The following is a 25,382-nucleotide window of genomic DNA, read 5'->3' on the forward strand; positions in this document are numbered from 1 at the left end:
ACCAAGCATACACCCGAGTTTAGCTCAGTAGGGCACAGTTTGGAATGCTAAATCCTGGGTCAAATCTTGTGGGACATGTAGCTGGACAGCTATGTCATCCATAAAAAAAAATTCTCAACAAGCCAGCGACAAACTTTTTTCCGTGTGTTATCATAGTGTACACACTACACAGTGTAGCTGCTCTATATAGGAATCCACAATTGAATACAAAAGGCCGAAAATGAGCATAATAGATCCCCTTTAATCAGTTGTCTGCTGGGGGACAAAGCGGACGATCGGCTTGGCTAACTACCAGTTATGAGAACTGGCTTGACGAAGGAAAGGAGGACACAGGGCACCGTGTGAATGGAACAATGTGGCTAAAATGGCGTCTTTGTTTTGGGTCTGCGAGTCGGTTGGAGTTCATCTTGCAGCACATGCTCAATGAAGTGGCTTGGTGGACTAAAAATCAATGGGGTAGAAAGCAAAGATAGGCGAACAGAAGTGCGGCAGCTGACTCATAATGCTGACTTACCTTAGTGAGCTTAAAGGTCCCATTATTATACATGACCAATGTTATAATCTTTCCAAAATGTCCATGACGTTACTATCCTAATCTGCATGCACTCTATGTTATTGTATTGTCTTACTGTACTGAATTGTGGTGCCTTTTTAACATGATGGCCGAGGGACTACAGATGAAAAATAGCCTCTTGGTTAATTTTGGCTTTTTTAAAACTTATGTATTAGCATGTGTGTTATGAACTTGCATTTTCCCTGCAAATAAACTAGTCTAATAACTAATAAGGGCGAACATGATACAGTATCAACTCTGACCCGTTCCTAGCTAAGTGAGGCCGCCCCATGTATAAGCCCACCATTTCACTTTGAAAAAAAAAACAACTTTAATAATAATAATAAAAATAAAAAACACATTTGCTACACATTTTAAAATAACTCCTGGCACTCCGGCAATTATCCTTAAGTCAGCTACTGACATGGGAGCTGTTTAGGTTCAAAGGCTAACTAACCTATGTGACTGATAGCAATGTAGCCACATAGCTAATGCTTATGGTGCTAATTTTAGTGACCTCGTGTCCACGTTGCAGAGGGAATCATAAAATAGCATAAAATAGAAATCATAAAATAGCCCTATAATAACAGAAACTGTTGTTCATTTATTTTCTACGGCTTTATACTGTCTCAATTACAGCATTGAGGTTTGATTTTAGACAACACACTTCCAATACACTATTGTGGCATGTGTGAGACGTATTTGAAATGGAAAAATAATGTAATGTAATGGAACCTTTAAAAAACAAAAAAAAGTGCTTTAAAAGTGTTTTAAAAGGAGACAAACCTTTTCACTTTCGATATGGCTACCAGCCATTAAGAGGAGTAATGGGCAGGAATAGCACATAGTGAGTGACAGGTGTTTAAGGGCTGATTGCTGCACCACTTACTGATGTTCTCAGCAGGCACTTTGACGATGGCTGGCTCGATGAGGTTCTCGGCAAGGACGAACGCACCTTCCTCCAGGGTATCCAGTAACATTGTGGCGGCGTGCGTTTGTTCTGTGGAATTCATGTCCTTCCAGGACTTCAGAGCTTCCGGCCTCAGGAGGTTGTCAACGGTGTCCACGATCGCCTGTATCCATGGAGACAAGTGAAATGTCAGACCAGCACATTCCCGGCATCGTAACTCCAGGATTTAATAACACAGAAAGGGAGGGAGGGGTAGTTTGGTGAATGATAAAAAGGGCATGCATGGCCGACAGTGACAGCTGAAAAATGGATGTATCGACAACACTGTGACCAAAGCCATGATGAGGTTTCAGGGAAGTCAAGTAACTGAAATAATCGTATGCAGGGCTGTTGGGAAAGCAGATGGAAAGCATCTTTTTCTTTTTTCTTCTAGTTGTTTAAATTCTTAAGGTGTGAACAAACAAAACAAACGTTTTTCCTCTGTTGAGAGCAAGTCATGTGGAAAAATGAGGCGTAACACTCATGAACCGCGGCACACAAAATGATAAACATTTGACAAAATATGCACCCCCACTGAGTTGCCTATGCTGTTATGTTTTGACAAAAAGACCACATGGTGGCGCTGTTTTTATAACCCATAAGTCAGACTGACAGGTCATTCAAAACACCCACTGTAACTTTAACGTGTTTAATCGAATCACCACCAAACTTTTCAAGGAAGTTAAAAAACATGGCTGCCATTAAGCCAAACATCTTTGCAGGGGCACACATGAGTCTACGCATTTAATTAGTCATAAGTCATTGATCAATTATTTAATTATGTTAAAACTTTGAATCAGAATTCAGATTCTGATGATATCTATTACATGTATGTTAGCATGCCTTCCTAAACATTTTCACCACAACGCCACAATTGTATCTTCCAAACTAACAATCCTATTCCTGTGCCTGTAAACGACCTTGCAAGCAATTTACCCAAAGGAAGGAGGGCATTATCATCGAATCCAAAGTGGCCGTCCGACTAAGGCAATAAAAAAGCGTGCTTGTTTTCAGTGTCAATCCTTTCATTTCCTGCTTTGTGATAAGCTGGAAGAAAGCAAAACATTCCACGCAAGTATCACATGTTGATAAAACAGCTTTGAGCCAGGCCAGATTGAGTTTACAACTACCCCTCTATCCTGCTAGGTCACACATTCCTCAATCCGCAGCGTCTTGGGGTGGCGATTAATCCCAGTGACAATTTAACCCTAGGTGTCATTAGCCATAGCGAGCACAACAACAGTAACAGTAATTAACTACGAAGCGGCCAGGCTCATGATAGCAATTAGTCACAGCTGTGATTATCCAAAACAATTCAATGACCACATGCGATTGTATCTGTCTGCCTGGAATAACGAGGTGGCCAATTGAGCGATAAATTATTAATTGATCTCTTCATATTAAGGACAGCCACCTTGCAGGGAGCTCGCCACTGGCAGTAATTTGGATTTATATGTTTGTGTGTGTGTGTGTGTGTGTGTGTGTGTGTGTGGAGGACACACATAAAGAGTCAGAGATGTCACAACCAAGCGTATTTATTCCTCCTCCCTGCTATAGATGAGCTATCCTCAAGGGTAACATGAAATCCACACTAATAATAAAAACATGGAGCAAGGGCCAAGATTGTTATGTGACTGAATTCCTTCTGATTGTCATTTTCATCAGACACCCTTTGCCTTACCAGCTAAAGTTCAACATTTATTCCTTACAGTTGTGAGGTGTAATTTATACTGTAAATACATTAGTACACAATCTGTCTGACAGAAAAATCAAAGTACCGCATTGATCCGAATATAAGACAATATGAAAACGTATATAAGATGTATGAAAACAACATTTTTAGAGATTAATACAATGCAAACCAGCATGCCACTGTGAAATACACACGTACACACCAGAGATGCAGCCATGACACAGCACCTTGCTTGGGGAAGAAAAACAAAATTTGCTAATTTTAAGATAACGGTGATCCATGAAGCGCTGTACAACAACTAACACACACAGTATATTTAACTTTTGTATTGCCATCTACTACCAGTTGTTATTTCACTGATATTGAAAGCATTTCGTTTTTTATTTTGTCAGAAAAGTGATTGTCTTTTATTAAGGGTTGTCTTATATTCAGGTCAAAACGATTTCACAACCAAAGCTTGAACAATGAGCTTTTAATTTGAATACGTGTTTAAAAAAATATTGTCATTTGAAATTTTTTCTCCAAAATTGAGTCGTCTTATATTCAGCATTGGCTCATAGTCGGGTCCACATGATAATCCATTATGAAGGAATACATAGCTTCGTCCATGCTGAGTTTTCCAATTAACTTACGGCCCAAAATGACAAATGTACTTCCTTCCTAGGATGCAAGAGATGTGTGTGTGAGTTGGAGATACAAATATGGTGTAGGAATTGCACTGATGTTGATATGTTCGAGTCAGAATAAAGATAGAAATGAGCCGCACTGAAAAATACATACTGCATTGCCATTACGTTAACGCATACTATTCATACACTTACACTACAACAAGCAGGCATCAAAAAGCCATTTGCTTGCTGGTCGCATTTGAATCGGATAATACACTGCTTGGCCCTAGAGCTATTTCTTTCAAAAGTATTAGACTGAATAAATATTACTTACAATTACTATTTAGAACTAATCCATTTCTAGAACTGTTATCCACAACATTTACATGATAATTCATTCATTACGTATTTGATGCCTTTGCTCATAAGGGGTAGCTTGATTCCAAATTGGATGAATGCACTACAAAAAGTAGAAATCTAAGCAAGGTTAACCATCTCAATGTCACTTCCATATCAAATATCTTAACTGATATGTATGCTGACACATTATATTATATATAATATGTATTTATTTTCTGCTGCCTTTATTGGTTTCTATTTCTTGTTTAGTACAGTGTCATTGAGTGCTCAAAAAGGCACCTATAAATTAAAGAAAATATTACTATTATTATATATTGTTCTAACCAAAGTTACACAAATCAGATCAGTTTTGATATTGTGCGTTGGCGTCGCTCACCACATTAGCAGTAGCATACTCAAGGAAATGAACTGTAAATGTCTGGGGACGATACTGACAAAATTAGAACGGAACAGATCCACGTTAATGTGTTGAGAAATTAATCCCAGAGATAAAACACAAGTGCAACAGGAGTATTTTTTAAGATATAAGGAGATGAGGCTGATGAAAAATTGCACAATCTAAGCGAGTGAGCACAATGCCACTTTGATCACACTTTTGGCAGACAGGGAGATGCAGTTATGACTGTGGGAAGGCAATTATTCACACGATGTATAAAGAGGCGAGAAGAGAGAAGACGAGGTGAGAAGAAGAGTAAGAATGCATGAGTGTGTGGAGGAGAGAGAAGCAATAGGATGATGCTGGAGTGATAACACAGAGGAGGACAAAGATGGAAGATACTGATGGAAGGAGCTTGTGAGGAAGCAGCCATGCACATACAATGTACAACAGTCAAGGACATTATATTGTTGGATGCATGCTGCTAAGCAGGCGGTAAGGGATCAGGGTAGAAAAAATATATAATATAGCATCATGTAAAACGCTAGCCGATGTACCTTCATGTATGCCCTGCATGTCTTCTCTCGCTTTTGAAGCTTTTCCCCACACAAACAAAAAGAAAGATGGCAGAAAAGAGGTGGTGAGAAAACAGGGGAGTGGTAAATAACCAGGCCACTTACCATACACTACATGAGGGGGAAAAAAGAGTTCATGTGGAAATGATGCGACACCTCTAAACGCCTATATGTGCTGAAGGAACGGCAAAAAGAAACAAACAAAGAAAAAAAGCTTGGATTTCTCCCCATTACTGAGACTTTAGCATTGCAGAAGCCAAGAGGAAGATAAACAATGTGCTGTGAGGTCATTTGTATGTTCTGCCAAGGAGAGAAGAATATGCTACGAACTCCTTTGTTGGTCTCTTGGCACTTAAACGACTCCTTTGCTTTTCCTAATTGAGTCAAACTGCAGGAAAGCACATGCTGTACTCTTAGAACAAAGACATGAACTAAATCTTTTTTGGATGTTTAATAGAAGTGAGTTGAAGCTCTGCAAGTACACTGTAGTACTCATTCTGCAATATGCATACAGAATAAAACGTATTTGAAGCAACATATATATTGATATACAGCAAAAATGGCAAATAATGAAGATAATGCATTAATAATGTCCTGTATTGTACATCTAGTCACGAACAGAAAAAGATGCTGTACACAGAACATCCAAACTGATTTTTAATGACTTTTCTATGAGTGTAATTTTAAAGAAAATATGTATCATATAAAATTAAACAAATTATTCACACCACATTTAATTAAATGTGGATATTAATAATGGAATAATGGTGCAATATTTTTGATTACTTAATTGCATTCAGGAATTTGTAAAATAAATCTATTTTATATTTTTATTTTTAATTATTATCATTCATGTGTCTACAATGTAATATTTCTTACTCTTCTTTCATTATTATTAATTGCAACATTTCTACACTGATTGGCTGGGACCAATGTTAGGAAAAACAGTGGTGCCGATTTAACATGTATTTTTCCTATTTTTGTATTATTTTAAAATGTTTTCATTATTTTAAAACATTAATATATTATTATATATTATAGCGGGCTGCACGGCCAACGAGTGGTTAGCGCACAGGCCACACAAATCTCTGTGTGGAGTTTGCATGTTCTCCCCGTGCATGCGTGGGTTTTCTCCGGGTACTCCGGTTTCCTCCCACATTCCAAAAACATGCTAGGTTAATTGGCGACTCAAAATTGTCCATAGGTATGAATGGTAATGTGAATAGTTGTTCGTCTATATGATTTTTCATCGGATTTCACACTGTCTTTGTTCCTTGAACACACCACAGTTGTGTGCTGTGAGAGCCGATACCGCGACTCTGATGTTCATCATTCATCGTACGTGTTATTTCTAGCTATGGGCCATATGGGCAATTGCCCAGGGCGGCATTCTCCAGGGGGCACCGCGGAGACGGGGAAGAAAAAAAATCTATTTACTAATGCTCCGCACTCACCAAATCCTCATCCAGCCAGTACGTGGCAGATGCGCGCCCTCTACAGGCGTGATACTCACGGCGTCAAACACAATGAAACGTCCCCCACGTGATGTGGATGAAACCAAAGAAATTTTGCAAGGGGGTCGGTGCCGCTGGGCTTCAGCCTTCAGATTAATTATCAGGTAAAAAAAATAGAACAGGAAAAACACCCACATTTAATTCATATTATAATATTATTATAATTATAGATGATGATTATAGTGTTGTTCATTTGTGTCAATAAAATATGGAAAAGACAAAGTCAAAGCCAATTTAGAAGGAAGAGGAGAAACGGGCCAAAAAAAAAGTATGTAGCTATAGTATCACTTTATTTACACTATGCATTATGGAATGTACATGATCAAATAAGCTAACGTTACTTGGAGGCTTGCTGTTCATTTGGATTATTGAATGGGAGTTTTAATTGTGTAAATGTGGATTTAAGTCAAATGCAATTTAAGGGGCGTTTGAGCTTGTAAAATAAGCACCTTTCTGTAGTTGGAAAAAGTTGAAGTTTGTTTTGGGGAAAAAGGGGACTGGAAAGTGTTGTACTTGAAGGATTTGTGCACTTCTATTTGTATTGTGTTTATTATTTTTGCTTATTTTTTTAAGTTAGCTTTTGTGACAACGTATAATTTAATACACTTATATTCGCTTATCCTCACGAGGGTCGCGGGGGGTGCTGGTGCCTATCCCAGCTGTCTTCGGGCGAGAAGCGGGGTACACCCTGGACTGGTCGCCAGCCAATCACAGGCTGATAAAAAATAAACTTGTCCATGGTGTGGATACTGTATTTAGGGCTTATACCTGGATTTAGCATTTAGCTTGTTAGCTTCCGTCGCGAGTGAGCAATGGCACACGGGGAGAGAAGGGGAGGGTTCTGAAGCTGAAACTAATGTGATAATTCCAACAGTTGCTTTTATTACAAATTTTTTATCAAAATACTTTTTCCGGAGAAGAGCTTCAAGCGGGATGAGTGAGTCGTTCATCAAAAATATGTTTATGGATTAATTTATTCCAAATATGTAAATGATTTAAATTTAAAGGCTTCACATCACAACTCCACATTCGGTCTGTTTGAATATATCCATCCACCTTCGGGCACGCCCACTCAGCTGTGATTAGTACCACTCTGTTTGTACAGTTTCTATCCGGGCACGCCCATATTGGGACGTTCGTCTCACTGTGACATCACAGGAAGCCGGTGTTGGAAAAAAAAACCTCTCTGAACCTTCTTTCACAGGTCACTTCCAAAGGCGCAAAACTCATTATCTGAAACTTTGTCATATTTTAACACAAGAATACAACATTCTAACAACATTTTGAGGTCAGAAAAGTGGAAAAAGCCCAATAGGTCCCCTTTAAGATGAACTGCTGTCTGAATAACAATGAATAACAGCTGTCACTCATATGGAGGAAGTTTGGTGTAAAGCAATGTTGCTCACTTGTCTTGAACCGAGCAACTAACTGTCACGGCATTAAAGGTGGAAGTGTGCAGTGAAGCTGGATGAGTGTTAGATTCCCAGGGTAGCTGCAGAGGAATGAGCATTCCCTCAGGACTAGACCTTCCTCCCTCTGTTATTATTCAAGTGTGTGTTAGCATGTAAACGAGGGCACGTGCCGCCTTGTGTTTGTGGATTTATGGCTCCTGCTGTCCCGCTGATGAATGTCCTGAACGCTGCCGATTAGACCCGGGGGTAAAAGGGGTTACAAAGCAGAGGTTACAATTGGCCCAAAGAGGACATTTCACAGTACCTTGTTGAAGCTGCGTCCAGCTGAGTCCTTCTCGCTGGGACGGAGCTCCTGCAGCTGAGCGTCCAGGATGTCCACAAGCTGCTCCATGAGGCGTACCGAAGAGCTGACGTCACCAGCAAAAACCGGGCCCTGCGTGTGGCGGGCGAGCTCGTTCGCTAGATTGGCCGCATTTTCGCCGCTTCGGATCTGGCAAAGGGAGCAAGGGCATGTAAGTGAACAGCATCACGGGCAGAATTAATGTCATTACATAGCATGCGTGTGTTGTCGTGCCGTGTTACTTCTGCATACTTGTATCCAGTGCACATGCTCATCTTCACTGAACTGCGAGTACACGGCGTTGATATACTTTTCACATACAACATTGCACTCTACAGTGGAAAACTGACTTTCACTGGCAAGTATTAGCACACTGAAGGTTTGTTGTTTCTTTATTCTCACAATTCACAATTTATTGTTGTGATTTTACACCTAAAAACCCTCAAAGATGGACCAAATTGCTCCAAATTAGATTAGTAGTCTGAATTATTAGTCTGAATAGCTGTATTGCATGTTTAGCTAATTTTAGCTCAGCAAAAGTAGACAATATGGCGTCTTTCAAGGGTCAAAAAAGCTGTGTATTTAGTAGAGCAAGTTTGGTGTGTCAGCTTTCAAAGTAAAACTATAACACAAAATATCATTATAATCTCTTACAATCAAACATCTCCTACAATGTACCCGGAATTCTGTATAGTTGATGTTTTGGCTAATTTAAGCTAATCAAAATCAGAAGCTATGGTAGTTTTCAGGGGTTAAACAAATCTGGCTTTTTAAAAAAGTATACGTAGCTTTTGAGCTAATAGTAAAAGGGTTGAGATCATTATTCCCAGGAATCTGTATCTTTGTATTCCATGTTTTGCTAACTTCTGCTAAGTAGGAAAAGTATGGTGGCCTGAAGAGGTAAAAATGCTACAGCTACAATTTAGCTAGATAATAAAACTATGACAAGGATTTGCAAAATATCTGTATCTGATGTCTGTCGATGTGCTTTATCAAGTGGCATCTATTATCCTTGTTTTCCACTTTTCTGACATATAAATATTGTTACAATTTTGCATTCTTGTGTCATACTGAGCCAAAGTTTCAGATAATGAGGTTTTGCCCATTTGGATGTGAGCTTCAAAAGAAGTGTGAGATAGCTATGAACGCTCGGTTACAGAGAGTTTTTTCTAGCACTGGCTCCCTGTGATGTCACAGATTCCTTATATGGGCATGTGCTGTAGACCAGATGCGCTGTGCAGCTGCTCAACACAAAGGGCTGGAAAATGAGCATAATAGGTTCCCTTTAAGAGGGAGTCTATAATATGCATTCTCCAGTGGTAAACAAACTTTCCCAGGCAATTAAAAGGATACTAAATGTTTGTTGCCGGGCGAAGTCAGCTTTGAAGCTGTCGTCACCATTCACGATTTATTTTTATGTTTCGCATCTGTACTCAGCTCCTCTCAGCGTGCTCTCAGCAACAAGTCCAAATATTTTTCAGGACACAAATTGATTTGCGATCTGAGTTCTATTCCCACCCACTTTGCTTGAAACTGATATAGAATCTGGAGCGCGCCTTGCCGTTTGATGTGTCTCCCGAAATGTTTTTTGACAACACACAGGAACTCTGTCTGAACTCGTTGCAATCGGGAGGTGTTTTTTCCTCGCCATCGCTTCCCTTTAGATGCAACGCTTTGTGCATGGTTTTGTTGAGAATCAAAGCGGACAAATCACTGAAGAAATAAGCTGTCACACTATGACTGCAGTGACTACCAAGCTGGGAGGTCCAGAGATCTGGAATCTATGATCTTTTTTAGATGTTTGACATTTATAGCGTGTCTGTGTGTGTGAATTGACAAATAGATGCACAGCATGGCACACATAAGGTGGGTGTACATGTCCATAGAATTAACTTTCCACCCTTCACTATCTTTGGATCTTTCGACCTTTAGATACTGTAATGCTACGGTTTAACCTTCAAGTAGATTTGCTGTTAAAAATGTAATGATACCAAAAGGATTTTTTTGTGCACCACCTTGCTAGTCATGCTTACTATACACACACCAGCAAGCTCAGATGCTATTTCGATCATGGTTTCCATTTCCAGGATACAGCCAAGCGAATAAAGCCCTTCATGTTTGGTTTTCACTGGTGAAACATGTTATTTTTTTTACAGTTATGTTTGGCAACCCGGCATTCACCCCTGCCTGTTTTTTTTTCACCTTTTGTGCCACTTGAGTTACCCAGTGGGAAGTGCAGTTGCTGAGGTCGGGGCCCTTGGAGCACCAGGTTCCTGCCACCGTGCAAAGGAAGGAGGCGACGCCTGTGGTAGAGCAAACACAGCAGTTGGAGGCAGGCCAGAAAGTGGCATTCCGAGTACCCTGTTGATGTTTTTCCTTCATGCCCTCTCCCTGCTGCAGGAAATGTTAGACAGGAACGGTCATTTCCAAATATAAATATAAAGCCTCGGCAGCTTTTGTGAGGTTTATACATGTGAAAAAAATTATTGAACACAGTGAGGTTGCTGCACATCTTAAAGTGAAGGAGAAAATGATTTCCTGTGCGGATACATTTGAAAATAATACACTTCATGCGCTGTCATAGATGTGGAAATAAAACACAAGATTACTCCTAATGAATGCCAATTCACTGACAACAGCGACAACATTTGTAGTCCCATTCCCTTTTAACCCTCCTCAGTCAAAACAAGTCTCAATCTCGCTTTCATCCTTCCCCATGTCGCTGCTTTATAATTTGACAGCGCTGTCAGTGCCTGGGATGGGGTGCGAAGGTAACTTCTGTTTGAGTACCGATTGTCAGCTTAAGCCGCTTAATGGCCATCAGCGCAGCATCCCTCCACAAACACATTACAGTGGATGTCGGACACTTTTAGCAACTAATTCCTCATTGGATACACTCACGCAATTATACTCCAAAATACTAGAATAGAGTGGTGGTTATCATGACAGCTTTATTGCCGAGCACTGCTACTCAAACTTGATAAATGTAGAATATCATGTAAATAGAAATAGTCCATACCAGTGTCAAACTGTTGCCTTTTTATTATATTATTAGTATTATCATATTAATACATGGAAAGCCCTTTACCGTCCTTCAATGTCATACAAATGTAAATAAAAGCTAAGCTCTGTTATTAATAAAGGTAAATAGTAAAACAGCCTTAAGTCAAATGGGTACAAAGTGACAGGATACATGCCGCGCATTCCCCTTTTTTCTTAATTGCACAAATGTGCAAAGAAGATGAGCACTAAAAAAACAATAAAGCAGTTTTCCTTAACTAAATGATAACAAGTGAAGTATGGTGGTGGAGTCTTACTGCTCTAACTACGGTGTTGATACATTGATGCTCAGATGACGGATGATGTTTATTTCAGTTTTTAATATTATATATTCTACTCTGACCCCACACACCCCCAGCATGGACTGTTTTCCCGCCTGGTGTCAGGGAGAAGGTTCTGCAGCATCCGCTGTAGAACAACCAGGTTTAGAGACAGCTACTTCCCCCTGGTCACCAGACTGCTCAATGCCAAATAAGCCCCTCTACCTGCCCACATGCAAACATAAAACTTTAAATTATTATTATTTAGTCAAAATTATTTAAATTATTTGTGCAATTTACTGTTTACACTGTACATTGTTGTTCGTATTTGATGTCATCTATTTATTCTCCACATTATTATTATTTATTATTATACGGGAGCCAGGCAACAGCATTTCGTTGGCAATTTCACTGCTGTGTTATTGTGCAATGACAATAAAGGAAGTCTATCTATCTAAATATTTAGTATCAAGTATCAATGGGTGTCTGACTTTGTTGATATTATGCATTTTTAATAGTTACCTTTAATAGTTACCGTCTTTAGAATACAGGTGTAGACACTGTAAACACTAGACTCGCTTGGGAACTAATTACTTTATTTTCTTGTTTAGCATGCATGTTGTTAAATATGTATGTGTATAAAATTAAGTATTTTTCAGCAGCCTCTTCTGGCACTATTTTATCCTGGGAATGTACTTGAAATTTGATGCCATATTTGTTTTAAATGTTACGTTGGTGGTGGATGCCTCCCGGACATCAGCTTTCGGTCAATTTGGAAGAGCACTTGGGCAAACCCGGTGTAAAACCTAAAAACTTAAAAGTTTAACTTGAAGGTCCGGCCATTACAATAAAAGCACGCCAGTACGACATGCATGGTAAGCCACTTTTCACTTCTGGCATGCTTTGCAGCATGTTATTCAGAGCATCCTTTTCACATACCAACAGAATCTCTACAATCATTGTGTAATACATTGTTACCACTTGTTGTCGCTTGTCTCTCATGGAGTTGCATTGCTAAACGGTACACGATAAATTGTTAAATGTTTATTTTATTCATTGTTTAATTTTATTTTGTACGCTGTATAGATTTGCTGTGTGCTGAGAACACTGAAGCAGTGCGCGACTGCACGGGTGCACAGCTTAGCGAGAACATTGGATACAGTGTTGCTCGTCCCACGCGCCATAGATGAATAGTGTGTGCCTCATTCGCTGTCACACTGAGTAAGGATAACACTGCTTATTAGTTATTTTCTTGCACTTCTTTAACTCTTCCAGGTGTAAGGCAGGCTCTTCTGTTGGAAGTTTGCCAAGAAAACGAAAATAAGCTCCCCAAAGAGGAAAAATACCCACCTATATTGGCTGCGTTTTTGGTCTTAATCTCTCAACTGTCATGACCATCATTAAGGATACAGATTGTATCCTTGAGCATGTTAAAACATTTGTTCCTATGAAAGCCGCAGTAATAACAAAAGTGGTACAGAGATCTAATTATTGAGATGAAAAATCAACATCCCAGTGACCCTTACATTGATTCATGAGAAGGTTAAACGATTTTTTAATTTTTATCTACTGCTCTCCTACTTCCTACTCCCAATGAGTTACAATGATAATGACTGATTCATTTAATTCTTGAATTTAATCCTTTTATTACTGCAGTTTTTATGTCCTTCATATGTTCTGTGTACAAGATGAGTGACTTATTGTAAGTGTGAATTTAAGTGTAAATTAGGTATTAAACTAAAACTCCGCTTCTATCACAGTTGGACATTTTGACACCTTATAGGCTAGTGTCAATAAAAATAAAAATCTGACACAAAGTATCAATTCCGGTATATGTTTGGTATCACCCATACCAAGTCTGTCCTCCTTTTGTGTTGTATAAATTGCTACAAAACATCTTAAAATGTAACCACAAGTGAATCCTTCGATTCCTGCTAAACTAGGGTCTTATGATGTACACATTTTAGCATTCTACTGAATTTGTATATTTAATAAACACTAATAATGTATAAGGTACAATGGCGCTTTGTTTGATGATGCAAAATATGATGCAAAAATAAATCCTTTAAAGGACGTAAGGAGACAAAAAAAAATGCCACCAGGAGGAAAGTCATAGCTAATGAAGCTGAAGTTTGGAATTAAACACTGACACCATATGGTGGGCTCACCTCTGGTGCCTTTAGGGCAGGGCCTCTCCACAGAAGTGCCCATGTGGGTCTGGGGCCAGTCAATGGCCCTTCTCCTGGTGGCCTCACAGAAGCGTCTGGGCGTGGGTGGCAGCTCTGGCGCAGTGGGCTCCACAGTTCCTGAGCCACGAGTGTCCTCAAACGGATCTCTACCGTCCCTCGGGTCCGCTCCTCCTGCTGTGCTGTCACCTTGGTTCTTGCCGGTGGGCGCTGCTGTGGTGGCCATGACAGTGGTGGTCATGGGCAGGGAGGATGAGGCGGGGAATTCTCCCGCTGGAGCCACTAGAGCCGAAAAGATGTTAGAGATTAAGGACGTACTCACACTAGGACATTCCCCCTCCCTCTCCTCACACTGAGCTTTCTGGCTTATTCTGTTTTACTACTGCTATGTCCCTGACTCTGTGCATTATTTCCAGTCCTATTTGGAGTCATTCAGATTACTTCTATTGTGAATTGTGCCGATTATCATGAACTGCTTGAGAGGTGAGCGACTGTGTTATTTAAATGATGTCTTTATTACACACACAAATGTAGTCATGAGTATGGTTGGGCATTGAGTAGAGATTTTTTACTTTTTGTATTGTGCGTGTTTAAATGGTTACAGCATCACACACTCACTAAGACATAAACAACAGCATACTGGATGTGAAAATGTTATTTCATTAACCTTTTTACATACAAGTTGAATGGTTTGATATTTAAAATCGTGGTTAGCGGCCTCATTTAAACCATGCAAACTTTTATGGCCCTTAGTCTTAAAAGCATCACAATTGAGAAATCGTTATGAACCAGAAAACAAATGACAAATCAAAATCAAAACCACAATCATTCATATTCAAACAACGGGCCAACCCGAGCCATGAGTGAGCAAGCGTGCTATTGGTTAGATTTCTTCAATTGTTTTGAGTCCTTTTATTGTGTTATTGTTAATTACTTGTGAAGCACAACTGGAGGTAGCAGAAATGAGGATGCTGAGGTTCTCATTGGGAGTGACCAGGATAGATAGGATCAGGAACGAGTACATCAGAGGGACATTACATGTTAGAGGCCTTGGAGATAAAGTCAGAGAGGCCAGACTGAGATGGTTGGGACAGGTCTAGACGAGAGATGGTGAATATATTGGTCGAAGGATGCTGCGTTTAGAGCTGCCAGGTAGGAAGTGTAGAGGAAGAACAAAGAGGAGGTTGTGTAGTGAAGGAGGACATGGAGAAGGTTGGATGGGGGCGATTGATTTGCTGTGGCGACCCCTGAAGAGAAAAGTGTCTTTTTTAAGCATGTGAATGTGGTTGGGGTGCGCAAGCGTGCTGTTGGTCTTTTTGATTATTTTCAGTCTTTGCATTATGCTTATATCTATAATAAAATGTGCCCTCTTCCAAGGAGTGGAAGTGTCGTCCACTAGCTAAACGTGCTTTAGCTGTGAAGCGGGCCCAAACTCTGTATGATTGGTGTGTGGGTATGTGTGTGACAGTGAAATCAAACAGAAATCCATCTTTTGGCATTTTTTTCCACAAGCCCATAAATAAGACAAACACAGTTTGACACCAAAGTGAACGCCTTTGCAACAGAAAGTACCTTGAATTGATTAAATGTCAACAGTGAGGACAAAACGTGTTTGCATTTGACCCCCTCCCCACTCCCCCACCCCCAAACTTCATTTCGCTCACTTTGATGAAGCTGCAGCATGGAAGGCAAGACAGAAAACCTTATACATCAGCAACAACATGATTACTCCATATTGAGTCTGCAGCGGGTGGGCCTGCAAAGTGAATCTATGCATGAATGTGGCCGTGCGTATGCGTGCAAAGGCCTCCTGATGTTTGCTCCAGACTGCAGGTGCTTAAAATCCTGGATGCTATCTCCTGCAAAGAGCCTGGAGATAAACAGGAAATGAGAACAGAAATGGGAAATCTACAAATGTGTGCTGTCTGAATGGCCAATAAGAACATGCAATGTGTGTGTGTGTGTGTGTGGATGGTCACTTGTTTCCTGCGTGAGCGATTGCACATTTTTCTGCACACAACAACAACTGAATAGTCCTCGGAGATAAAAGCAGCTTTCCACAATGAGGTCTGGCAGAGTGAAAGGCACAACGGTGCTGTCTTCAGGACCCTAGGGCAATTCTGTGAAAATGCAATATCATGCTATCTGACACTCCATTATCAAACACATATCTCCATTTCCTTGGGGGAGGACTCCGATGAGGCACATGTTGTGTTCACACTAATCAGCCGCTCAGGGGGAATATCTGATTTTTTGTCCCTTCAATGTGAAATATATGAGTTTAGTACAAAGCCAATATGTGGTCAAGAGGCCACAGCTGCTCACTCTGGGAGGGGATTTTATATATATATATATATATATATATATATATATATATATATATATATATATATAAACTTCTGACCATCCTGTAGTGAGGCTGAATTGTGACATTTTCCACTATGACCTTTTCGCTTGGCAGGAGCTGTGGCTAATTACTTTACACTGATTCGGTCATTGTGTGTGTGTCACACACACTCTTGCAGGTCAGCCTCACTCCATGTGGCTGCTATTAAAAAGCCAGGGTGAGGGGTTAGCATTGTGAAAAGCACCGGTTAGCACCCTCGCACTGTGAGAGTGGTAAAGGAATTAAGTAAAATGTCATTGCAAATCTGACAGACTTGTAAATAGTTTTATACCCACAACTTATTTATCCTGCCTTATTGTGTTGGAAGCAATTATTACTCTTCTGATAAGTGTTTTATAAATCAAACAAAATATTGAATGCTTTGTTAATGTTTGAATAAACACTTAGTTCTGGCAATATTCCACCAGGATTTTGTATAAAAGCCACAGGTGGATAAATGACAGATTTACTCATTCATTCATTTTCTACCGCTTGTCCTCACAAGGGTCACGGGGGTGCTGGAGCCTATCCCAGCTGTCTTCGGGCGAAAGGCGGGGTACACCCTCGACTGATCGCCAGCCAATCACAGGGCACATATAGACAAACAACCATTCACACTCACATTCATACCTATGGACAATTTGGAGTCGCCAATTAACCTAGCATGTTTTTGGAATGTGGAAGGAAACCAGAGTACCCGGAGAAAACCCACGCATGCACGGGGAGAACATGCAAACTCCACACTGAAATGGCCGAGGGTGGAATTGAACCCAGGTCTCCTAGCTGTGAGGTCTGCGTGCTAACCACACGACCGCCGTGTAGCCTGACAGATTTACTGTTTTGACTATATATAACATTTCCAATATAACAGTAATGTACAAATGACACAAATCCAACTGAATCAAACAGTTACCTGCAATGCAAAGTGGTAGACAATGGATACAGGTCTTATCCGATCCAGTATAAATACCGTTTTTCGATACCTATGTAATTCATGTATCAGAAATGCCAATTAAGATTATGATCCATGAGGCATATATGTCCCCTTAATGTTGTCAGCAAACATAGCTTAACTGGAAGAATATCAGCAAACGCAACCAAAAGAGTATCAACAAAAATACGTAGCTGTCTCCTCACATATACATACAAGCGCTCGGCCTGACCTTTCCAAGGCCATGCTAAACAGTCAGGGCACTACAATACAATACTTGCCTGTTAAGTTGCATTATTTTTCATGCTTTGAAAAGCTATTTTCATAACCATATTCATTTCCTCAATTCCACAGATTGGATTGGTAAAACTAGAAAAAAATGTTATTGGCTCGGAAGCCAAAAAATAGGTAGATAGGGACATCTTATGCTTGTAAATGCTTAATTTAGGCCATGACTACGTACAATTTGCTTAAATATGCACTTTGTACCAATAGACCACATTCCACCATGAAACAGCGATAGAGTAAGTGGGCGATGTTCGAACCGCCATGTAGCGAGGGACGACCTTAAATGCTAGCTTTAGAGTACACTCATTCAAGTACACTCATTTAGATCTCCTCTCCTGGTTGTAAACATGAGATTAATCTGTTCAATCATACTGTATGTTCCTTCCATTTGTGCAAGCGTAGCATAACAGGGCCCCTGTCTGTGGGAGTGTTATTGAGAGACAGATCGTGATTGAGATCAGCCAGTGTACTGGACCTTTACAATGTGTCAATATTTGGGATTATTTTACCTTAACATCAGACATCAAGCGGCAAGCTGGAGGATGGAGGTAAATGTGCTCTCCTTTGCAAGTGTACACAGAGTACGAGCCCAACAGCTGTCCAATGCTATTTGAGGGACCAATCAATTGGACGACTGTGCGGTGTTTTTTGACTCCTTGTTTGGTTTCTCACTTAAATGAGAACAACCGTCACATTTCAGCAACTATTTTATTATATCTTGTCACGGGACAATACTATAGAAAGTAAACTTGGATATACATTACATTTGTGTACAGGTTGTACACCAGCATATATTTTACTATACAATTTGTACACCGACTACTCTAAAGTGCGTCCACATTTCCCTCAAGAAGATTTTCCTTGAGAAGATAATGTACACCCCTCCCTTAAAAATGTGAGGGGAGTACTTTTGCAAGCTACCGTAGCACATGATGATGCATTTGTACATTTATTTTGAGATCTCTATATGTTGAATGCAGGCAATTTCCTCCTAATAGCCAACATCAGATCTTGAGAGCAGCGCCAATTAGCTGCCATCACTCTCAAGGGGTGGTGAAGTCAGCACGTGCAATACGACACCAATGCCATATCCTGCATAGTATAACACCAATAAATAATGTAGGAGTTAGGCACTGAACAAATGTCACTCAGCTAAAAGGAAGGGAATATTATGTGAATTAATCAAGACATGGGAGATGAAGCGTGATTAGGGCTTATCTCTTTATAGCCCCCTAGAGTCGCTGACTGGGTAGGGGGGGGGATGACAAACTATTTTACAATCAGATCACCCGTGTTCTGCCTCTGCGTTTTGCGTGTTGCTGATGTGCTAAACGTGTGTTGTAATATCGCTATTGCTGTCGACATCAGCAAGCTATCTGAGCAGACGCCAGGATAGGCTTTTAAGCCAATTACGACGACAACAATGACAACCCAAAGCCCAACAAGCAGCTTTAGCTGTTTCAGTTTTGGTAAATGCCTCGCAAAACTAATCCTACGGTTGTAACAGCTGAAAAATTACAAACGATAACAAGACACCATGCAGCAAACATATCATTAGATCATCAGAATAAGTGACATTACATTTAGGGGGGGCCCTCTGCTGCCTTCTCAGAGGAGATAAAATACAATTAAATCATTTTATTGCAGTTTTTCAATAAATGATTCATAAATAAGTAATGGTAATGGTTTTATTTCATTTGAACTTGCATCAGATTACAATTGAGTGCATCACATAATCAGTTCACAGTTCCACATGTCCAAAAGGAGTAGGAAGAAGCAAAGCTTATTAAATCCTACCCCTCCATCTGCTACTTTTACAAACAGTAACTGTTACATTTGTGCACTTCCTGCTTTCCTAATATAGTTACATTTTGTATGTATTTGATTTATTTATTTTTAAGTGATCACTGTTTTGTGGTTGAATGCAGCCTGTTTTTTGTAAATATTTAAGCAAATTGTGCTTAATCTGGGTCTAGATTACGTCTTATCAAGCATAAAAATGGGATTCAGCAGTAGTCCGGAAGTCTTGGGGAATGCTTGGGAGTGTGACGAATGGAGGCAGGATGTGGGTAGAATAAATTAAAACAGACCGTTTTGGAAATCCAAGGAAAGATCCAAGGAAGATCGAGAAAGCTTTCTGCGCTGGTTATTGTTTGTAGCTGCCCTATTGTAGTCCACAACTCAATACAAAGGGCCAAAACATTAGCATAATAGGTCCCCTTTAAATGGCTTATTTACTGTTATTGTGTCGACTATATTATGTAATATGAGTGTAAAGCCCTTTAAAGCTATCATTACAATACACTGATGAGACAATAGTCACCGCGGGAAGTATGTTTTCCAGAAAAAAACAACAACAAGGAACTTATTAGGAACGTGTGATTCTTATGTATATCTAATACATATATCTTATTTACTCCGATTATATCTGCTATATTGTGTAAAACAAATGTAAAAGTGACTGTATGAGTGTTGTTTAATGTCTAGAGGGCTTTAATGATGTTAAAAAAATATTTTGAAGATCGCAAACAGGTTTTCTATGTCATAACTATGAACATATTTCATTTGTTAAGATAGAATTCACTTATCACGATCAAGCCTGGAACCAATTAATTGCAATTAACGAGGGCTGGCTGTAAATCAAACAAGGACGAGAATTTCTTTTATCGCTAATCTTAACTAGCTGTTTCACTGAAGCTAGTCACCAGGCTGCTTGGAATGGCTTTAGGAAAATGTTGGAGATATAGTTATAGCAAAGTAAATGCTCCAATTAATGTCTCCAGACGTGTACTAGCCCTACTGTCGTTTACAATTAAATCATCTGCGGTATTAATGCTAAATGATTAGTTTGCTCCTTACTAGGGATGTGACAAGACACTACACATGAGATTGGGTCTATGTGAGATGAGAGGACATTTTAACTACACTTAAGAAAAGTACAATGAAAAAATTGACAATATATATTGCAATCTACTAATATCATGTATACTATCATTATGCTGCCGACCCTACCTCCACCCACCGATACAAAGATGCTGTATGACTGAAAAAAGTGCTCACTCCGTTCATGCCATTGTTCTATGGAAGCATTTAATATTTGAATTGAATTGAATTGATTTTGTGATTAATTATCTATCATCGTCCCAGGCCTCGTGTTCATGAGACATTTTTTTAAAGAGAATTCTTGTCATGTTTTAATATTGTGGGATGTTGTGACACCAGTATTGGTTCTGTTGCTGCTATGTTGTGCAATATACTTGTTAATAAATAATGTGGTCAAAGAGCTGCGTTTTCCTTTTCACTTTCTCATGCGGAAATCATTATTAAAATTAAAAGTGAAATTGTTCTATGTAAGGTTTTTAATTCACCTCCTGTCTTCTTTGCGGTTTAGGCAAATAAATGCTACAGCTATAATTAGAACAGTCCCAGCAAACCCTTTTTAGCCAAAATAATAGATAAGTATCTGCCACAGAAGGAGCAAAGTTGACACGTTATGGCTTATATCTGTGAATAACAACTCTCAGATGCCACATTTTGTCTTTGCCTAGCTTTTTTCACCTCGAGGCAAAGCTAGTAATTAATGACAGAGAAACAAATCCCACAAGACATGAATTTTACATCAGGCCTTTTCTATTTTGCTATGCTGTTCTTGCGCTTCATCCGAGGTTTGCGGTGCGCGAGGCAAAAGAAGACGATTCATGTTCCGTTTCTAACTTAGGAATATTATTTCTGGAGATGAAAAAAAAATAAAAAAGAGACTTGGCTAACGATTCACGAGGCTCGCTTCTTTTACTGACACTTCTTTAAAGAACAGCAGACAGAAAAAGCTCAACTGGCCCTATCTGGTGTCCGTGCTAGTAATTTATGGGGCCTGAAACTGAATATGGCAGTGCTGCAGACGAAGCACATTCACAGTGAAGAAACGAGGCTAACCAGTTCACAACAAAAACAGGCACAAAGATAGATGTCCGGACAGAAATATGCTCTGTCGAGCTATGTCGACAACAACCGCAAAGCATACATCCCCGCCCTAATCCGGCTGGTGTCGAGCTACGAGACCAACAAGCAGAACACTTTGCAAAGCTTTAATGCATTCATGCAACTTGAAGGCTCACCTGGAGGCATCATTCAGGCAAGTTCCATGGGGTGGCATGCAAAATGCCTGTAAAAAACACCAGCTCTGCATTGAAAAGCAGAGATTCCGGTTTACTTTGACATTACTTTCCCATTTGTATTGCCAGTTTTCACCATGAGGCCATTCACTTTAAGATCTAGGATCAATGGTACCCCCAAGACAAATTTATTTTCTCCTTGCTTCTTACTTTGAAATGCACTTCTGAATTATCCTACATTTGCACATCACAGGCAAGGCTTTGCAGGTGTGGCTTTGCATTTTATTGGCATGCACTGCTTTTTAAAAAAAAAAAAAAAGACCCCTGAAGGTGAGCTGTTCCCTCTCAAATATTGATCCAAGCTGTTTGTGTTCACAATTCATTTGCGGACATGTTCCTTAATGACGTGTGAACTCTTTGGAAGAATAAGCAAACCCCCGGATCAATACGGACACTGATGTTGGCTAATCACATCAATCAGGACTAGAATTAGAAATAAAAACCTGCACGTCAAAGACATTCCTACAAGGTGATCAATGATTAGTTCTTTCATTACTATGCTAGTTTGCGGATTACGCAAAAAATACTTCACTTGACACACAATGGCTGCAACAAGCCACAACAGAAGAACAGGCAATAAGACAATAAGGCAATAAGACACCTTTACATAGAACCTAGTAGAGGCAGTAAGCGGGTGAATTTACTGCAATGACACAACATCCCAGAATCTTTTACATACCTGTCGGATGATTTTCAAAACAACAGGACGGGAGAAGTGAGTCACATGTGATAACCTTCACAACCAGCCCCTGATACCACTAAATATAGGCAAGGTCACTCCATTTAGGCACAGACTGACTTTAATATTGCGGGAAGTATCTATGAAGGTGTGATCCAAATTTGCTGGACGGTGGCGAAGGTGTGCAGTTGCTCAACATATTGAACACATCAGTTAAAATATGAAAACTCCATGTTTTATCCAAGAAGAGATTCAGGGCAGTAAGAAAAGAGAGTGCTGCAGCAAAGTGGAGACTGTGTCATATCCAGGCACATTGCATCAGGGTACATGTTTGTCATTTCTAGCCATGTACCCTCAAATGTTCCAAAGAAAATCCTCTTTTTGTCAACGAAAGAGCTCAGATAGCAAGTAAAGCTATGCTGAGTAAAAAGGGCGTTTTAAACCAATTTTTATCTTCAAACCTCAATTGCACTGCCGTGAAATGTTGCGTTCTGACAGGAAAAAGGACACTCATTCTTGTATTGTGATGACATTTCTATAAAGAAAAGGAAATACACTCAGTTTCAATGGTTCATGAATCTTAATAGGGACAATTAATTCTATTTATGCCCTAAGTGATTCCAGGCACTGACATTTCACCACCATTAGATCACCTCGCCTGATAGACACGACAAATCCTGACAGTTGCATAAAGACGTTGAAGGTGTACATCGAATAATAAAAGGTGGGATGCGCGAAGGGGGGGGGCACCAATTATTTTCAAGAGGAGCGAAGCCCCTTTCGATGCTCCTTTTCAGCAGAATGTTTCGGAACGTTCCCATAAAAACACAACTATGAGCGACACGGTGCGCTGCTTTGAAGAAGCATGTCTCATTTAAAAGAAAAAAAAGGTACTATTCATCTTAGAATGATGAATAAAACACAGATTTGATTGAATGCACCATTCCTGCGGCAAGTAGCGGCTTGAAGGTAATGTGGTATTTATGTTTACCGAGGCATAACAGTGGCTGAGAGAGCAAATGAAATCCATTCATTGAAAAAGTTTCACAATGGCCAGCTCCCATCCCCTCTCCCTCTTCTGAGACAAGAAGGGTAATTATGATGAATTATAAAGAGTAATCCCCTTGTTAATTACGACATGACTATGTTTTTTACGTCCATATCTTTATGCTCTTGTTTACCTTGGTTTGCAGACGCAAAACTAGGTGCTGGATATAATAAATATTTAGCAATTTATTATTGATTTAATTACTTTTTGGCGGCACGGCGGTCGAGTGGTTAGCGGGCAGACCTCACAGCTAGGAGACCTCGGCCATCTCTGTGTGGAGTTTGCATGTTCTCCCCGTGCATGCGTGGGTTTTCTCCGGGTACTCCGGTTTCCTCCCACATTCCAAAAACATGCTAGGTTAATTGGCGACTCCAAATTGTCCATAGGTATGAATGTGAGTGTGAATGGTTGTTTGTCTATATGTGCCCTGTGATTGGCTGGTGACCAGTCCAGGGTGTACCCCGCCTCTCACCCGAGGACAGCTGGGATAGGCTCCAGCACCCCCCGCGACCCTAGTGAGGAAAAAGCGGTACAAAATGAATGAATGAATAATTACTTCTTCTTAGACACATTTTATCCATGAGGAGACTGTGGGCAGCAAGAAAGCAGGGTGTTGCAGCAAAGTGGCGACTGTGGTGTATAACGCAGATAGGTATATTTGTTTGTCTCCATGCTCCTCACCAAGGCTCTGGTTTGCAGACACAAAGTTGTTGGATGTTGGGAGTCCAGATTTCAGGCTCGGGTGGGAAATCAAACAGACAGCCCTGACAGGACGTCACAGTTCAGGGGAGAAGAGAGCTCCATTAAGATGTCAACGACAACCCTACGTCAAGAATCACATTTCCTTCTGAGCCTCTATAAGTTACAATAGGAACTAATCTGGCAACCTGATATGATAGGTTTAACAGTACATGTGTTCCTGATTGGATTTTTCAATACAGAATTTTTGCTACAGTACAGAAGGGTACCTCCACCAAAATCACACTGTCCCTTTTGATCCTTCAGAAAATGATGTGAAAGTGTGAATGAAAGTGTTCCGAATACTGTGATATATATAGTATCGCTACAGTTTTATACGCTACCATGATGAAGAAGCCAGGTCAAGCTGTTTGGTGCACCCTCTTCATAAACCAGGCTTAGCTGGGATAATTACGGCGATTATCAGTCTGATGTAAAGTCACCTCTCAGCACTTCAGATTAATTTAAGCCGTCTGACAACATTCTTAACCGTAATAGATCTTTGCCATTCCTTTCACTCCATTCCAAGATTGGCACATTGCATTAGTCAGCCTGCTGGTTACAAAAATATTGTGCTGAAAAAGGAAGGTCATTTTCTCCTATTCTTGCAACACACACTGTCATGGCAACACAACTTCAACACAAGAAGGAGAGAATAACCTGTGTGATAATAACCAAGCACAATACTTCTCCAATATATTGCATATTCAGGCATTAGAGGGAAGGTTCAAAAGGCCCGGTGTTCGTAACGGGTTTTGTAGATTAAGAAATTTGATAGGGTCCGAGCCTCAGCTGGGAGAGTGCCTTGGCTCGCCTCATGGTAATCAAGATGAGGGGTTTAGTATAGCGACGCCATCGCCACCCGGGAACCGCCCCTCATTCCGAGGTGAATCTGTAATTTGTGATTGGAAATGAGGTCTTACCCTGACACTGGGGATCGCTTTATCACACCTCAACAGCATCCAAAAATAAAGGCGGTTTCGTGTGACATCCCATAGTGCAGGAAGACGAGGTTGGACTTAGTGTCCCACGTCTCACTTTTCAGCACCCATTTCTATCTTATACTTTACTAGTACTATACAGCTCGTACAGCAGTATACATTTGCTCTACACTGAAAATGACACATCCATTAAGTGTAAGTAGCTGGCAACACAAAAGTATAGCACGATAATTGAGTCTGGTGGTGGCAGGGCTGTGGTCTGGGGGTGCACGAGTGCTGCCGACAGACACTGGGGAGCTGTGGTTCATCAAGG

General features: G+C 40.2%; 1 protein-coding gene across 11 annotated transcripts in view; it reads right to left on the reverse strand.

Moving 5' to 3' along the window:
• Positions 1 to 25,382, reverse strand: part of adgrl2b.1 (adhesion G protein-coupled receptor L2b, tandem duplicate 1) — a 111,946-nt gene that overhangs the window by 25,058 nt on the left and 61,506 nt on the right. For 7 of the 11 annotated variants that reach the window (XM_058065686.2, XM_058065678.2, XM_058065680.2 and 4 more), the window contains 5 exons: positions 13,869 to 14,168; positions 10,583 to 10,683; positions 8,345 to 8,530; positions 5,097 to 5,135; positions 1,443 to 1,626 (listed from right to left, as the gene is read on the reverse strand). In XM_058065686.2, the coding sequence (XP_057921669.2) occupies positions 1,443 to 1,626; positions 5,097 to 5,135; positions 8,345 to 8,530; positions 10,583 to 10,683; positions 13,869 to 14,168 (810 nt within the window). The remainder of the gene's footprint in view (positions 1 to 1,442; positions 1,627 to 5,096; positions 5,136 to 8,344; positions 8,531 to 10,582; positions 10,684 to 13,868; positions 14,169 to 25,382) is intronic. The other 4 variants (XM_058065688.2, XM_058065687.2, XM_058065681.2 and 1 more) reach the window with 1 other exon arrangement.

Source organism: Doryrhamphus excisus, linkage group LG6 (assembly GCF_037039965.1).
Source record: "Doryrhamphus excisus strain RoL-2023G ecotype Guam linkage group LG6, RoL_Dexc_Guam_v1.1, whole genome shotgun sequence".
Taxonomy (NCBI): domain Eukaryota; kingdom Metazoa; phylum Chordata; class Actinopteri; order Syngnathiformes; family Syngnathidae; genus Doryrhamphus; species Doryrhamphus excisus.